This window comes from Acipenser ruthenus, chromosome 41 (genome assembly GCF_902713425.1).
Source record: "Acipenser ruthenus chromosome 41, fAciRut3.2 maternal haplotype, whole genome shotgun sequence".
NCBI lineage: Eukaryota > Metazoa > Chordata > Actinopteri > Acipenseriformes > Acipenseridae > Acipenser > Acipenser ruthenus.
In genome coordinates, this window is record NC_081229.1 from 10,349,908 (window position 1) to 10,366,682 (window position 16,775).

The following is a 16,775-nucleotide window of genomic DNA, read 5'->3' on the forward strand; positions in this document are numbered from 1 at the left end:
ACACAAGAATGACCACTGACTGCTCTAGTCTATTAGGGTTCCTTTTATTTAATCACAGAGAGAATGACAGAGAATGTTTAATTGTTAGTTCAATCCATAATATCATTGAGTATAGACATATGCAATTGACTACAAATAAATGTAAATAATCAGATATATATAGAGCTTGGAAATAAGCCTGTTTAACCAGCTCTGTTTATAATGATCCCTCTTACAACTTCATATATAAAAGTACAAGACTTTTACTATCTTTTCATTAAACTCCTCATAGATTTGTACTGTAAGACAGAATTGCATATATCGCGACCTGCCTCAAGAAGTGTCTTAGCCACATCTAACCAGCTCTTTGACTCTTGTTTGAGCTGGCTGATCTCCTCCTGCAGCATCGTTGCCTTCTCCTCAAAGCCCTTCTTCATCAGCTCCTCCTGCTCTTTCAGCTTGCTCTCCAGCGCTCTCTCGTGCTCCTTGCGGCCATTCTCTATCTCTTCCTGCAGCTTCAGCTCCATTTGCCGCTCGTTCTCTGCGCGGCTCCTCTGCTCCTCCTCCAAGGTGCACTTCATCTGATGGTTTTCCTCCTCCATTGCCTTGTTCTGCTGCTCCATTTGGAACGCATGCTCCCTCTCGCCTTGGTTTAAAATGTAGGAAGGCAGACAGAAAACATGGTTTTAGCATTTTTTTTTGTAATTTTGTTTGCTACACTTTTCTTTAAATGTGTGCAAAACATTTCAGTGATCAAGCCACCCCAACAATCGCAACGGAACCCCAACTTGGTATTATTGCTTGCCTATTAAAGTATCATAAGTAAGAATCATGAATCTCTTTGTAAAATAATGATTATGCAATAGAAACTCTTGCCATGGATCACCATCTAGAGAAAGATCTAAGCTAGGGAAAGGCATTTACTGAGCGATGTAGAAATACAGTGTTTTGCATGGCGTCCTGTGCAAACATTGATTGCCATGTTAATGAATATATAACACTTGAAAGTTGTATGTAGTATCCCAAGGTTAAAGTGTAGTAAAGCAGGGTGAAGTATGGCCATGTTATGGTTATGGTTAGGGTTACGGTTACAGTACTAACACTAGGGTGGTTAGGGTTAGGGTTACGGTACTAACACTAGGGTGGTTATGGTTAGGGTTAGGGTTACGGTACTAACACTAGGGTGGTTATGGTTAGGGTTAGGGTAATGTTTACAGTACTAACACTAGGGTGGGTTATGGTTAGGTTTACAGTACTAACACTAAGGTGGTTAGGGTTACAGTACTAAGACTAGGGTGGTTATGGTTAGGGTTACAGTACTAACACTAGGGTGGTTATGGTTAGGGTTAGGGTTACGGTACTAACACTAGGGTGGTTATGGTTAGGGTTAGGGTTACGGTACTAACACTAGGGTGGTTATGGTTAGGGTTAGGGTTAGGGTTACGGTACTAACAATAGGGTGGTTATGGTTAGGGTTAGGGTTACAGTACTAACACTAGGGTGGTTATGGTTATGGTTAGGGTTACAGTAATAACACTAGGGTGGTTAGGGTTATGGTTAGGGTTACAGTACTAACACTAGGGTGGTTATGGTTAGGGTTACAGTACTAACACTAGGGTGGTTATACTCCAGTGATGCAGGGGATACTTACTGGCTATTTGCTTCTCATTTTCTGTGAGTTTTTGATCAGCCAGCAGAATGGAGGCAGCTTCGATTTTCTTCTGTTTTAGAAATTGGTCCAGAACGTCCTCTGCCTGCAGACATACAGATATGTATAAGCCCGGAGATACATTATTAAATGTGCTCTCAGTCTACTCTTTAGAACTCAAGGTTGATGCTTGTTCTGGTATCTAAGCACATCCTCTTCTGTTTGTCAATTTCACTCCAGTTATGCAGCTGCAATCAGTCCAGGAAGCAACATCCTTATCATTATACTTGTCCTTGTCATTAACATGATCAGTATCAGTATCAGTATCAGTATCACTGATGATACTGATAACACCGTGTAACAAATTTTTTTATTTTTTTGGTTCCTGGGTAGTAAGTGTTATTTCCTAATTGCTTATGCCTCAAAAGTATAGAAAATGGCTATTATTCCCCACAAACTTTGCTTTTGTGACCAGGACAGTGATATTTTGAAATTTACCTATTTTCCAGAACATTCCAGATAGATTCAGTGCTGAGTAAACTTGGAGTAACTTCTAGAACTTTCTAGAACTTTCCAGTAATATAAATAGTAGTATAAATACAGGGGCCTTAAGCCCACCAGTTCAGTTTAGTTCCAGCTGCCTAAGTGGATACATATCTGCATTTTTCTGAGATGGCATCAAGGTCATAGGAGACTTCAAAATGGTGGCATTCCTGATGGGTCTCCAAGGCGGTTTTACCAAGTTTCCCTGCTATCTTTGCCTTTGGGACAGCAGGGACACCAAGGCGCACTACCACAGGCGGGACTGGCCACAGCGGACCGAGTTCTCTGTGGGGAGGAACAACGTCAAGTGGGAGCCACTGGTGGACCCCCGGAAGGTGCTGATGCCACCACTGCACATCAAATTGGGCCTTATGAAACAATTTGTCAGAGCTCTAGATAAGGAGTCGGCAGCCTTCAAGTACCTTCAAGACTTCTTCCCTAAGCTGTCTGAGGCAAAGGTCAAAGCCGGTGTCTTCGTCGGACCACAGATAAAGAAGATCCTGGAGTGCAATGAATTCCCCAAGAAGCTCACTAGTAAGGAGAAAGCAGCTTGGAACAGCTTTGTCGCAGTGGTTCGGGGCTTCCTGGGCAATCACAAGGCCGAAAACTATGTGGAGCTGGTTGAGACTCTGGTGAAGAACTACGGCACAATGGGCTGTAGGATATCCCTCAAAGTCCATATCCTTGATGCTCATCTTGATAAATTCAAGGAGAACATGGGAGCGTACTCGGAGGAGCAAGGCGAGCGCTTCCACCAGGATATACTGGACTTTGAACGCCGCTACCAAGGACAGTATAACGAGAACATGATGGGAGACTACATTTGGGGGCTGATTCGTGAAAGTGATTTACAGTATAATCGTAAATCTCGAAAAACTACTCACTTATAAATCTTTTGTAGTCATTTTTGTATTACTTTAGTATAAATACATGTTAATTTGGATTCATATGTTGTTTTTTTCTGACATTTCTGAAATTTCAAAATATCACTGTCCTGGTCACAAAAGCAAAGTTTGTGGGGAATAATAGCCATTTTCTATACTTTTGAGGCATAAGCAATTAGGAAATAACACTTACTACCCAGGAACAAAAATTGTGTTACATAGTGTAATGATACTGATAGTGATACTGATAATGATAATTATACAGTATCATTACAGTATGACTATCAGTATCAGTATGTGTTTTGAAAGATCTGCATATCCTGGATCAATGTACAGAACCAGCCAGTAAAGAGCCCTCATAATGAACAGGTGGATCAGTGATAAGTTTTGTCTCATTAATAAACAGTAAGAACACTCAATTGTTCATTTCATGTCTTGCACCCCCCAACAGTCTGGGGGCGCTGTTGCTCGTAGTGCCCACCTTCGTTCCCTTGTTGGGTGTGGCTCTGAATTGTTGCACCACATGATCACGGTCCTCGCAGTACAGCTTGTAGCCACCAGGTGTTGCGTAAACTCCTTGCTGTAGATTGTGACTCATCTGGACTGACAGATCCACAAGCACTTTGTTGCATGTTTCTATGGAGACAGCATCATTGCGCTTCACAAGCTCAGTGTAATGACTGATAATCTGATCCTGTGAATGAGAGACAATGCTTGTTTAGTTCAGACAGCAGCACAGTATATCATGCAGGTTCAGTTATGTTAGGTGATGTCTTTTACTGGAGTATAAATATACATTAGAGGATATTTTTCACTTGTAAACATATCTGAATCCACCCACACCCGACATGAAGCTCCCACCAGTACAGCATATGAAAGAACAGAGTTGGGTTTCAGACATGATTCAGACCACCAAAGGATCATTCATAAATTGTACAAACTTTGCTGATGAGCTTTAGCTGGGAAAATAGCAAGAGGGAAGTACTTCTATTCTGACTAAAGGATAGTATGGATAAATAACTTTGCAAAGCGTGCAGTCACTACAATGAGGGTCGGGGTGAAACAGAGTTCAGAAACCACAAGAGCATATTGCTTTGCAGGAAGCAGAGGTGTCTGTTAGAAACAGGAAGGGGCCCTCATATCGGGGACATTGCAAAGCAGCTCACTGCAGCCTCTGCAATAACAAGCAGGCAGATGGGGATTACAATGAATATATAAGAGACTTAGGACTGAGGAGTGGAGCTAGAGAGGGACAGACCAGACCAGACCAGGTGCATCCGGACGCTGGGCTGAGCTGCTTCATACTGTGTCTCATACAGGACTGCTACACTGTATCACACTAGATATGTGTGTGTGTTCATGGAACTGTGTGTATTATGTTAGGTGTGTGAATAAATGATTTAGATTTGATTTCAGGTTTTGTGTAGAATGTCATTTTTCTGACATCATATTTAAAAGAAACAACAGTAACTCAGCAAAAACGATATAAAAGCAGATGCAAGTTTAAAATCTATAGTGCCTTTAACGTTGAATGCATTTTATAGCTATTAAAAAATATTTTAATAAAAATGTAAATGTCCAACTGACAAGTGGTTCTATAAGTGGTTACCAGGAGTTTCCCAGTTCAATCCCACTCACCGACTCACTGAGTGTGACCCTGAGCAAGTCACTTAACCTCCTTGTGCTCCGTCTTTCATGTGAGACGTAAAACAAACAAGCTCTTATCGGAAGTGACTCTGAAGCAGCAGTTGTGATGCATAGTTCACCCCCAAGTCTCTGTAAGTCGCTTTGGATAAAAGCGTCTTCTAAATGACTAATTAATTCATTATAATACCAAACTGCCTGGAGTTCAGATTTTGCAGTAATACGTCCTTTGCAGGTAAGAAGATCAAGGCGGTATCAATAGTGCTAGAATGTGAGGAGGAGTGAGGCAGAGAGCAGAGAGAGCTACCGCTAGAGTCTTCTGGTGTATATGTCCATCGTCCTTGAAGGACCGCTTCATGAAGGTCTCCAGGGCTTGTTTCTCCCACTTTCCATGCTGCTCAGAAATCCTGTCCCTCGTCACTGGGATCTGCACTGACTGCTCCATTCCCTTCTGGTACACAGCCAGCCCCTGCTGCACGGCAGCCTTGTTCTCAATCTGAGCCATGGCAAGCACCGCATTATCCAAGCAGGGCACTGACCCGCTCGAGATGGTGTCCACATAGGTGCTGACCAGGCTACCCAGCACTGAAGAGCAAGAACAGAACCAAAGCAGCATTAACATCATTCAACAGCAATAGCATCATTCTGAACAGGCTCTGATATTCAACAGCAATAGCATCATTCTGAACAGGCTCTGGTGGCTCACTCACTTCTCCCGGTGACTTTGTGCCCTCCCTTGATGGTCTTGACAGTAGACTGTGTGAAGATGTATTCACAGAACTGTTTGACGGCCTGCAAGAATGTGGCACTCAGCTCATTCTCCTCCATTGACTCGACGCGGCTCATGTTCTCTCCTGCCGTCGGCGCTACAAACACAAAGCACCTCCGCGTGGGGAAGAATCTGCGAATGCACTCCCGTGGGAGGTTGTAGTCCGACACCTTCTTACCAAAGCCTGGGGATACATTGGAGAAGGAAGATTAGAGCACGGAAGGGAGGTACGAGAGGATTGAAGAATTATCTCAATATTTTTCATGTAAGATGCGATGATTATCTTTTCGAAAGTAGCTCCAGTACATTGGATCTGCAGTAAGCTCTGTTACCTTTCTTGAGGGAGAGAGCATGCTCCAGATACTCATCCGCTGATACACAGACTCCCTCGATCTTCAGCTCCAGGGTGAAATCACGCACAGCCCAGATAAACTGAGGGAAATAGCGCACAAAGTGAACGTCCTCTTCATCGCTGGCGCTGTCCTGAGACTTCACCTTGATCAAGTCAGTCAGCTCCGTCACATACCTGCCAGCTCTAAGGAAAACACACTTTAACAGCAAGCTGATTCACTGGGTGAGGAAGCTCCACGCTGACTGGCGGTGTTGGGAGTAGAGGAGTGAGGGGTGAGGGGTGAGGTGTGAGGGGTAGGGTGAGGTGTTGGGAGTAAAGGGGTGAGAGGTGAGGGGTGAGAGGTGTGAGGGTGAGGTGTTGGGAGTAGAGGAGTTGTGGGGTGAGGGGTGAGGGGGGGGATAGCACCGCTGTTAAGAGATATTCCTTTCTCTGTTTCATTCTTGTTCAAATAATGTCATTATGTTGGTACAGTAATGGTTGATCCAGTTGTTGAGTTTCTTACATGGTCTGTTATGTAGTGTATGGAGAGCAGGATTAATGTGCGGTTCAGTTTCTATAGGGTTTGTTATGTAGTGTATGGAGAGCAGGGTGAATGTGCGGTTCAGTTTCCATAGGGTTTGTTATGTAGTGTATGGAGAGCAGGGTGAATGTGCGGTTCAGTTTCCATAGGGTTTGTTATGTAGTGTATGGAGAGCAGGGTGAATGTGCGGTTCAGTTTCCATAGGGTTTGTTATGTAGTGTATGGAGAGCAGGGTGAATGTGCGGTTCAGTTTCTATAGGGTTTGTTATGTAGTGTATGGAGAGCAGGATGAATGTGCGGTTCAGTTTCCATAGGGTTTGTTATGTAGTGTATGGAGAGCAGGATGAATGTGCGGTTCAGTTTCCATAGGGTTTGTTATGTAGTGTATGGAGAGCAGGGTGAATGTGCGGTTCAGTTTCCATAGGGTTTGTTATGTAGTGTATGGAGAGCAGGGTGAATGTGCGGTTCAGTTTCCATAGGGTTTGTTATGTAGTGTATGGAGAGCAGGGTGAATGTGCGGTTCAGTTTCTATAGGGTTTGTTATGTAGTGTATGGAGAGCAGGAGTTCATTAAAGGATACTGCAGGTTTTCAAGAGCATTGTTGTCGATCGTGCCGCGACTGTTGTAGACCAGAGTGCTGCTCAACAGGACAGCCAGAGCAAAGATCCAGCAGTCATTCCTCTGGTCTCCCTGTGTAGTATTATTATTATTATTATTATTATTATTATTATTGTTTTACTTTTTTTTCAATTTTGTTTTCCAATGTTATTCTCAACACTTCTTCACATGTTTAAAATAAACGCTGCTAATTCTACAAACCCTGTGGTGCAAGCCAGCCACGCAGCGGTTATTTAATCTGACTAGTTAGTTTAGCGGGACTGAGCCGTCCCACAGTGTATAGGAGAGGACACTGACAGTGCCTGTTTCTCAGGGCTTCCACCACTAGAGGGAGCAACGAGTCACGGTTTAAAAAACAAAACCTGCACCCTTTATTTTGAAGTTTTTCCTTAGTGTTTTGTTTTCCTTTTTCCTTTCTCCTTTTGCTTACTCTTTTGGTTTCCACACCTGCGCGTGTGATTTATGAAGAACGGGGCACAATGCCATTGCTGGTAAAGTGCCCCCGAACTGGCAAAGAAGCACCTGCCAATAGAGCTGTGAAAAATACATCTGGGCGCCTGTGCCAGCGCTTCATATTTGACCTTTGTGTCTGCCTTGTGCTTTCCCACACCCTTCCACACCCTACAACAGTATTTAATGTGTTTATTAACTTGAATATATTATGTATGATAATTGAGTTTGATAATCAAATTTAAATGGAATACTGCAGCTGGTTTGTATAATAGATTATCAGAAATGTCAGCACTAATCTTGCACTACCTTTCCTAAGGTAACTTAATCGGGTCTGTGACACCAAACCAGGCTTATTTTATAAAAGCTAACTTGTGCGACCCGTCCCATAGGACTCCACAGACACGCTGTACCTTCTCCACATCTCCCAGCCCCTCCGTATCGAGCAGCACGAGGGTGTGGCCGGGTTTACACGGGTGAGGGACACACCACATCCAGATGCCTTTAGTGTGGGACTGTATGGTCGCCCCCAGGGAGAATCCTGCAAAACAAAGGGGAGTTCCACAATGCCAGCACAGCCCAGGAAAACCCTTTCAGCACTTTACTCACGCCCAGGTCTGCTTTATTACTTGCAACATGCATCCAGTTATAATGTGCGGTAATGGAAAGCAGACTTTATAATAATTCAGGAGTGGTCAGGTAATCTCATGCAGGTAATGTACAGTAATGTAACAGTAATGCAGGGGCTTCATTATAACACGAGTCATTATCTGCATACACTCATGGAAGGACTGTGCACTCTGCACTTACAAACTCTTTATCAGGTCAAACAAGAGTCATAAAACGCCCTGTAGAGATGTACAGTTCTACTGTGCTATTGTAACTGTGTTACTGCAGTGCTTTACAACCCTGGTCCAGAAGTACAGTCCAGGTTTCTGTTTCAACCATTTCACTTATTTTTATCTCTACTGTACAGTCTGGGGGTGTGGACTCCATAGTGATCACTGTAGCAACACACTTTAAAGCCTGTCTGTCTGTAAGTTTGCTCTGATGTCTATTGGAAATAATGAATACTTAAAACAGATGCAGACAGGGCCCCCCCTTCTTACCCGATCTCTTCCCAGCCAGCTTGTTCATGAGGTAGGATTTGCCTGTGCGATACAAGCCCACGATAGCCACCACCACCACCGGCTGGTCAATCTGGGACAGGATCTCCAGCGCCTGCTGGTTCACATGAAGCTGTCCAGTGGAGCTGTTCTCTATCAGACACACAGGGGCTGGCATTGCCACTGTATTGCTGGCCATAGCTGCTTCCTGCACACAAAACCACATTCAAGTCTTAGAAACGCTGATTTACAGAAATGAACTGACAAACATTTTCTGTTTTTCTCACAAAAAGCCTCGGACAAACTAAGAACAAAAAGCAAATACATACCACAGAGATGAGTAGCAGTAGCTACATACCTTGCAACAGTTCACCACAGTAAAGTGTAGTGAAGCACAGTGAAAGCATGGTAATGCATAAGTGAGCATTGTAAAACCCAGAGAGATATGCTAAAGTATATGCAAATGTACTGGGGTAAACTGTAAAAGAACAGACAAAAAGAGACTCAATATTGATAAAATAAAGAGACGCGAAATATGAATCAATGGAAAGACAATCAAAGAACACAAGTCAGGGATGCAGGGAAGTCGTATATTAACAGAAAGGGCACAAGAAAACAGACAAAGGCTTTCCAAAACAGAAACGTATTATTATTATTATTATTATTATTATTATTATTATTATTATACATTATTTTGTACAACTATCCTTGCTGTTGCCCTAATGAATTTAAAAATCGGAATGTATTTTTTAAAAATATTAAACTTTTTAATTAAATATTTCTTGTCATGTCACAGATACTGTTCTTCCACAAAATCACAAATAGCTGGAGATATACTGTTCTTCTGAATTACAGTTTTAAAAAACCCTGTAAACCCTAAATAATAAATCCCATTGAAAAAAGAATTGAAGGGAAGATAAAGGCCATCATACGGGTACATATGTTTCAGGTGATGCATCTCAGAGCATTGTCTTTAGCAGGTTAAATAAAAAAATGATTGCACCGCTCAAAACTACTTGGAGTGCACATGTATGGCTCTTTGTGACGATTGAATTTGTATAGCTGCTGCGAGTCTGAAAGAGCTCATATAAACTCAGCAAAACAAGCACACCATTGAGGAATTGCACAATGAATTACCCACGAATTACTGGAAATGTAAGGAGGCAGTAAACCTGTGATCTGAAGTGAAACGCACACTTTGTATTATATAATGTTTCAACCTGCAGGGGATACAAAGGTTAACAAAAACAATAAGGGCTCGTCCAGTTAACAAGCAGAAACCATTGATTTTCACAACCAGGTGATTCAAGCCCATTCAAACCTCTTTATGTACTGATCGAGATCTGATCAATAATAGCATTGTTTTTATTTATTTATTTTTAGAATTACAGTAAAACAGTGTTGAAAACACATTTGACAAAAATTGTATGACAATTGTCTCCATATCCAGTAATGCCGGTTTTCAAAGCGCTTGTGAAGGACTGTGCGTGCAGTTATGCAGAGCTATGTTGTCTTTATGAAGGTGTTATATTATGAATGAGCTTCATTATCAAATACAGCGCTAACAACAAATACTATACCTGTGTGCGGTGTTTACTACACCTTCCATAGCTTAATCCTCTAAACACTAAATAAATACGTACATAATAATACACTTCAGCCTGCCTTAAAGTCTTCAAAAACATGATACAAATGCCAGCATTTACCCTGAGCTAAGATTTCATAGAGAGGTGAATTTTCGTTGACTGTACCTGTTTTTTCTCTGCAGTGTATTAAGAATATCTGAGGAATGGGAACCGAACGCCGCTCTGCTTCGACTGCTGTGCTCCGCTCTCTCTATACTGCTGTGAAAGGACAAGGAGAGGCTGCAGGTTTTATCACGCTCAAGAAATTACTTTCAGTTTCACTAGGAAGACGTCGTTGAAATAACAGCAAAACTCTCCTTCAATCCGAATTCTCTTTCTTAAAAGAAGACCGGAGCAAGCCAGGTCACTGTAAAGATTTTATTTTTCAGATTCAGATTGTAAATAAATCAATTCATACGTTATTAACTATCTTATTCTTCTTATTTCATTTCCAGTTTCAGTTTCGACTCGCTGTTACACAAGCAGCTCCAACCCACCCCTAATGACTAACGAGTATAGTATGTATTAATCTGACGAGTTTGTATCAAAAGTTGAAATAGAAATTATATATATATATATAACAGAATCTACAGTATGCTAATTCGTTGTCTGTATAATGCTGTTCTGGCCCTGTGTGGCAGTGTGGCAGGGGCACGCGGTGGGGGTGGGGTATTGATATTGGGTAGCAGGGAGCCGTCAGTTGAATAAATGTTTAAATTATTAATTAAGGCTCCAGTTCCAAAAGAAACCAAGAGATGTAGGGAATGGGTGAGGAGGATGAAGAGATCAGATGCAGTGAAGCTCTGGACGCGACTCCAGGCTCCAGGCTATGTGAGGTCACTATAAGTTTATCTGCTCAATGAACACTTATTTCCACCCAAACAGAGGTACCGGTATCTTCACACGTGAGTAAAAAGGTATTTCCCCCTAGCAATAATCCAAACAATAACTCCCAAGCCACTGAAACATGGATATATTATTACTTGTTTATTTAGCAGACGCCTTTATCCAAGGCGACTTACAGAGACTGGGGTGTGTGAACTATGCATCAGCTGCAGAGTCACTTACAACTACGTCTCACCCGAAAGACGGAGCACAAGGAGGTGAAGTGACTTGCTCAGGGTCACACAGTGAGTCAGTGACTGAAGTGGGATTTGAACCCGGGACCTCCTGGTTACAAGCCATTTTCTTTAACCACTAGATCATATATATATACGTTTTGCCAAGGCAAGTGTCAATAGGTAAAACGCACTGAGAGTTCACTGTCAAAGTGCTTTTCTGGGCTCCAGGCAAGAGCTTTAGTGTTAGCCCCGCCCATTTGTGACATCACTGTTCTCGCCTTCTTTAAATAATCCTTGGTTATAACAGCCTTGCCAGTGACGTCATCCTGTCCACACCCTGTCTCAGATTGAGAACTCGGCCGCAGTGCAGAGTGCCCTCATTCACTACAAGGAGCTGATGAAGGAGAGAGTTTCCTTTCCTAGTCACACCCAAAAGGAGATTTCTGATGTGCATGGCCAGTGTGAGGCTGCAGCTGTACACATCTTTCTGGAGTGCTGCTTCAAGGATGAGGATCAGCGATACCTGTTAGAGCTCATGGTATGGACTGTGAACTTTCAGGGCTATGAAGTACACTTTACACCAGTGGTACTCAACTCTGGTCCTCGAGATCCAGTCCAGTCCAGGTTTTACTCCAAGTAAGTTCTAATGTAGTTCATTGAAGCTGCTAAGAAGCAATTAACTAATTTAGGACCTGGTTGGAATAAAGATCAGGACTGGAATAGATGTCAAGGGTCAGAGTTGAATGGCACTGCTGTACACTGTAGGGCTGAGTGAAGTCACGCACATGTACTGTCTTCAAACCTCTGGCTTGTTTATTGTCACTTTAAAGGACTGATCCAAGTGTAAAGTTTTTTACCTTTCTGATTCAGGTTGCATCAAGACAGTAACCCCCATGCGTTCTGAAACTAACCTTCCCTGAGGGTTTTGCATTAGCAGAAACTGAATGTTACTCAACATCACAAAGCAGAAATAAGCTTGACCTGCTGGTAAGATGATCTCAATCACAAGCAGAACAGAGTGTCTCTGGTTAGGAGTGATGTGTGTGACGGGCTGAGTGCTCCCTGTTTCTACTTCAGAAACACTTTCACATCTGCAGTGTTCTAGAGCAGTGCTTCCCAAGCCCGGTCCTGAGGACCCCCTGTGTCTGCTGGTTTCCATTCCAACAGAGGTCTCAATTACTTAAGGACGGGTTTGGGAACCACTGTTCTAGGTTCCATGTGTGCCTGATAGTATTGAAAAGGAAAGTTTTTAACCTACTTTTAGAAATCAGAAGCGAGTCAGCCTGGCGGATATGCTCAGGGAGTGAGTTCCAGAGTCTGTGCACAATTAGAAAAAGCTCTTACACCAATAGAGAGACACAGAGAGCAGAGCTGAGCTGGAGGAACACAGAGAGTGACCTGGAGGGTACGGCGTCACCAGCTCACCACTGGAATCTGGATAAAGTTCCCTACAGGCCTTGTATGATTCACGCTCCTCTTTACTGTATCACCTTACGCATGGGAGTCCAGTCAGGCTCTATAAAAACAAGCTGTACAGGTTCAGTGTATTTCATTTCTTTAAATACAAGGGAAAAGAATATTATTCTGATGCAATATTAATATCTACCTCATTATGTACTCCTCAGTGGAGTTGATAATCTTTCCTGCTCTGGTTTTAAAGATCGTATTTGGGAATCGCTTCGAACCTCCTGCCAATGCTTCTCCCTCGGTCCACATTAACACACAGATTCATGGCTTATTGATACGAGTCTTGGGTCTCTGTGTGCTGCTGGTTCAGTTTGAACCGCACATGTTTTTATTGTGTTGTTTGTACTTTGCAATTGTCCTTTTTATTGTTTTCCAGAACCCCCTTGTAAACGTGACCTCGGTCTCAATCGGTAAACCTCCTGGTTAAATAGATAAGTAAATAACTAAAGATATGAGAAAATCCAGTGTTCACTAGGGGCTAAACCAAGCCCATTTTACATGAGATGGGATTGAAACCCATGAGAAAGGAATGAGTCCTTCTGTGCCACGTATCTCTCTTAATCCCTGCTCAAATACACAGCTCTTTGTTTGCTAGCTTTATCACTGCATCCCTGCTCAAATACACAGCTCTGTGTTTGCTAGCTTTATCACTGCATCCCTGCTCAAATACACAGCTCTGTGTTTGCTGGCTTTATCACTGCATCCCTGCTCAAATACACAGCTCTGTGTTTGTTATCTTTATTAGAATTATTTATTAACCAGCCTTTCCTCTAAGATCTCTGTGACAGGATGGTTCAAGGGATGAGGCCCAGAGACAGACTGCAGTTCAAACAAAAGACTTTTAATAAATAAAAAAGACACAAAATAAACAGGCACAAGGGCCAAACAAAAGGTTCTTAAACACAAACAATAAACTCAAAGTAAAAATTTACAAAAATATGCTTCCAGGCTGAGCTTTGCCTTCACTGGTTTGCAAAAATTAAAAAAAAGCACACAAAGAAAAACCAGCAAGCAACAAAAACACCCTTGCTTCCTCAGCTACCTCTCTCTGCTCTGCCACACACCTCCCCCCACATACAAAGTACGCAGGCCGAAACTCCCCCCCCTCCCCTTATGTCCCTCAGGTGGGACATTTCAGCGGGCGGTGGTGAGACGGCAGTCCCTCGGGAACAGCAGGCAGACCCTCAGGAACAGCAGGCGGAGAGGGCAGACCCTCGGGAACAGCAAGCGGAGACGTCGGCCACTCCGGCCACGGCAGTTCCAGGTCCTCCAGTGGCAACAGCTCCAGCCACTCCAGCATCGGCGGTGGTGGCTGTGGCCATTCTAGCTGCCTCAGAGGTCGGGCTGGCACCTCCTGTCGTCGCAGCCGGGTGCGCCTCCACTAAGCTCCTCTCAGCAGCATGTGCAAGGGCTGCTGAGGGGCGTCAGCCTTCTCCCTTTCCGGTTCTCTGGTCTGTGGCTCCACCCCTTCTGCCTCTCGAATCAGTGGCTCCTCCCCTTCCGGCTCTCGGGACAGCAGCCCCACCCCCTCCGGCTCTCGGGATGGCAGCTCCACCCCCTCCGGCTCTCGGGACGGCAGCTCCACCCCCTCCGGCTCTCGGGACGGCAGCTCCACCCCCTCCGGCTCTCGGGACGGCAGCTCCACCCCCTCCAGCTCTCGGGACGGCAGCTCCACCCCCTCCGGCTCTCGGGACGGCAGCTCCACCCCCTCCGGCTCTCGGGACGGCAGCCCCACCCCCTCCGGCTCTCGGGACGGCAGCTCCACCCCCTCCGGCTCTCGGGACGGCAGCTCCACCCCCTCCAGCTCTCGGGACGGCAGCTCCACCCCCTCCGGCTCTCGGGACGGCAGCTCCACCCCCTCCGGCTCTCGGGACGGCAGCCCCACCCCCTCCGGCTCTCGGGACGGCAGCTCCACCCCCTCCGGCTCTCGGGACGGCAGCTCCACCCCCTCCGGCTCTCGGGACGGCAGCCCCACCCCCTCCGGCTCTCGGGACGGCAGCTCCACCCCCTCCGGCTCTCGGGGCGGCAGCTCCACCCCCTCCGGCTCTCGGGACGGCAGCCCCACCCCCTCCGGCTCTCGGGACGGCAGCTCCACCCCCTCCGGCTCTCGGGACGGCAGCCCCACCCCCTCCGGCTCTCGGGACGGCAGCTCCACCCCCTCCGGCTCTCGGGACGGCAGCTCCACCCCCTCCGGCTCTCGGGACGGCAGCTCCACCCCCTCCGGCCCTCTGCTGGTGGCGGCAATGGAGGCGGAACCATATGGGTTATATATATAAAAGCATATGGGTTTTTGTGAGAGGTAAACAGCTTCACTGTCCGGTATAGTTTAGAACTGAAGCGTTTAGTTAGCACTCCTGGAAGGAGTTAGGTTTTTGTTTTGTTTATTTTGTTTTATGTTTAAAATAAGATACAGGCTTGCCCTGTTTAAAAACCTACCTGTGCTTGTTGGAGTGCTGTTCTTTTACACAAAGACAAGTGAAGACGGTCCTCCATGTGGGAAGCTCAACTCGGTTTGTCACGGTGATACACACTGGAGCATAACCATATATGAAGGAGATCAAGATTTTTATTTTTCATGAAAAGTGCAAAATATCTGCATACACATTTTATGGATAGCTACACTAATTTGTATCAAAACCCATTTCATTATAAAGAAGTGGCAAATCTGAGTGCTAGTCCTGGTAAAAACAAGGAAGCTGCACTGCCAGCTGTTTCCACTGTAGCAATACATTTATTTAGAAATAAGTAAATTGATTAGACTTCAGAAAGATGTTAGATTTAGTATAGAATGAAGTAATGTTTCTTGTTAAGCGTGGGAAAGACAGACAAATGGAGATCTGTGAAAGCTACTTCCATGAGATCTCAACAGGTTTTATGACTCTCCTGTAAGAGGTGTAACAGAGAGGTGACACCTCTGACACAATAGGTGTCTCTCATGGTGGAAACTTCAAGGAACTCCAGGAAGCTGTCTCTCGCTTTCCTCCCATCAAGGAGTTAAGAAAATGAACAAAAGGGTATAGGCCTCAATTCAGGAAGAAGGACAAGATAGCATTTGGAATTAGATGCACAGACCATGTGGGATGTGAATCTTTTGATGTAAGGATTGTAAAAACTTGGAAATGTGTTCTCTTGTGATTGGTTCTAAGGAAAAACATGATGTCACAAGAAACCGCATTTAAACTGGAAAATGCTCAATGTTCTTTGTATTACTCTGATCCCTGCTTGGAGAGAGGATACCTGCAAACTGTCATCACCATGTAACCTTTAAGATGTCTGGTTGTAACTTTGCAACTCAGAACTTTTATCTGGACTCGAAAGCAAGAAGCCCGCGACTTCTCTTTCGCTGCTTCTTCTTTTATTGCTTATCACATCATCCACAACTCTGATTAAGGTGGCGTGGGATTGTGTCTCCTTCTTCTGACGTCATTCTCCAGTTACACAAAGACATGGTGTGGTGCGCACAAGGGGGGGAATGTGTGGTGGAGTGTCCCGCCCTTTTGTTTGTTATTCAATTATGATTTATGTTTTATATTACGGTGAAAGCCGATTGTTGTTTGTTATTGTTTTATATTTTAAAAACCTCGTGAGGATGCGTGACTGATCAGCTACTGATTATTTAACTAGCTGACAGACACGCATCCTTACTAAACTCTGTGGCCGAGGGGTAATAAGGTAATTATTATTATTATTTATTTCTTAGCAGACGCCCTTATCCAGGGCGACTTACAATTGTTACAAGAAATCACATTATTTTTACATACAATTCCCCATTTATACAGTTGGGTTTTTACTGGAGCAATCTAGGTAAAGTACCTTGCTCAAGGGTACAGCAGCAGTATCCCTCACTGGGGATTGAACCCACGACCCTCCGGTAAAGAGTCCAGAGCCCTGACCGCTACTCCACACTGCTGCCCTACAGCTAGTTAACCCCTTGGCCAGAAGATAAAAGCCTCATAAAAGACTTATTTGTTTGTTTGTTTGGCCAACGTGCCCTTTTGTTTGTTTGGTGTTTGTGTTTGTTTAAACCTTTTGTTTTTGTTTATTATTTAATAAAATAAGCTGAATGCCGTAGCGTTTCAGCTCTCACCCTCTACTTCCTGAGTCTGTTT

At 44.3% G+C, this 16,775-nt stretch overlaps 2 protein-coding genes across 2 annotated transcripts in view; one reads left to right on the forward strand and one right to left on the reverse strand.

Annotated features, from left to right (window-relative positions):
* Positions 1 to 20: 20 nt before the first annotated feature.
* On the reverse strand, positions 21 to 10,480 carry LOC131708977 (guanylate-binding protein 1-like). The gene is made up of 10 exons (XM_059010520.1): positions 10,265 to 10,480; positions 8,517 to 8,721; positions 7,821 to 7,948; positions 6,920 to 7,029; positions 5,800 to 5,993; positions 5,409 to 5,651; positions 5,006 to 5,283; positions 3,536 to 3,748; positions 1,631 to 1,733; positions 21 to 625 (listed from the first exon to the last, which is right to left on the reverse strand). Exons 2-10 carry the CDS (start codon positions 8,710 to 8,712, stop codon positions 246 to 248), a joined length of 1,845 nt encoding a protein of 614 aa, XP_058866503.1. The 5' UTR covers positions 8,713 to 8,721; positions 10,265 to 10,480; the 3' UTR covers positions 21 to 245.
* A 1,219-nt stretch (positions 10,481 to 11,699) lies between these two features.
* Positions 11,700 to 16,775, forward strand: part of LOC117434227 (guanylate-binding protein 1-like) — a 35,634-nt gene continuing 30,558 nt past the window's right edge. Inside the window, exon 1 of the mRNA XM_059010477.1 lies at positions 11,700 to 11,737. Coding sequence (XP_058866460.1) covers positions 11,735 to 11,737 — 3 coding nt within the window. The 5' untranslated portion in view covers positions 11,700 to 11,734. The remainder of the gene's footprint in view (positions 11,738 to 16,775) is intronic.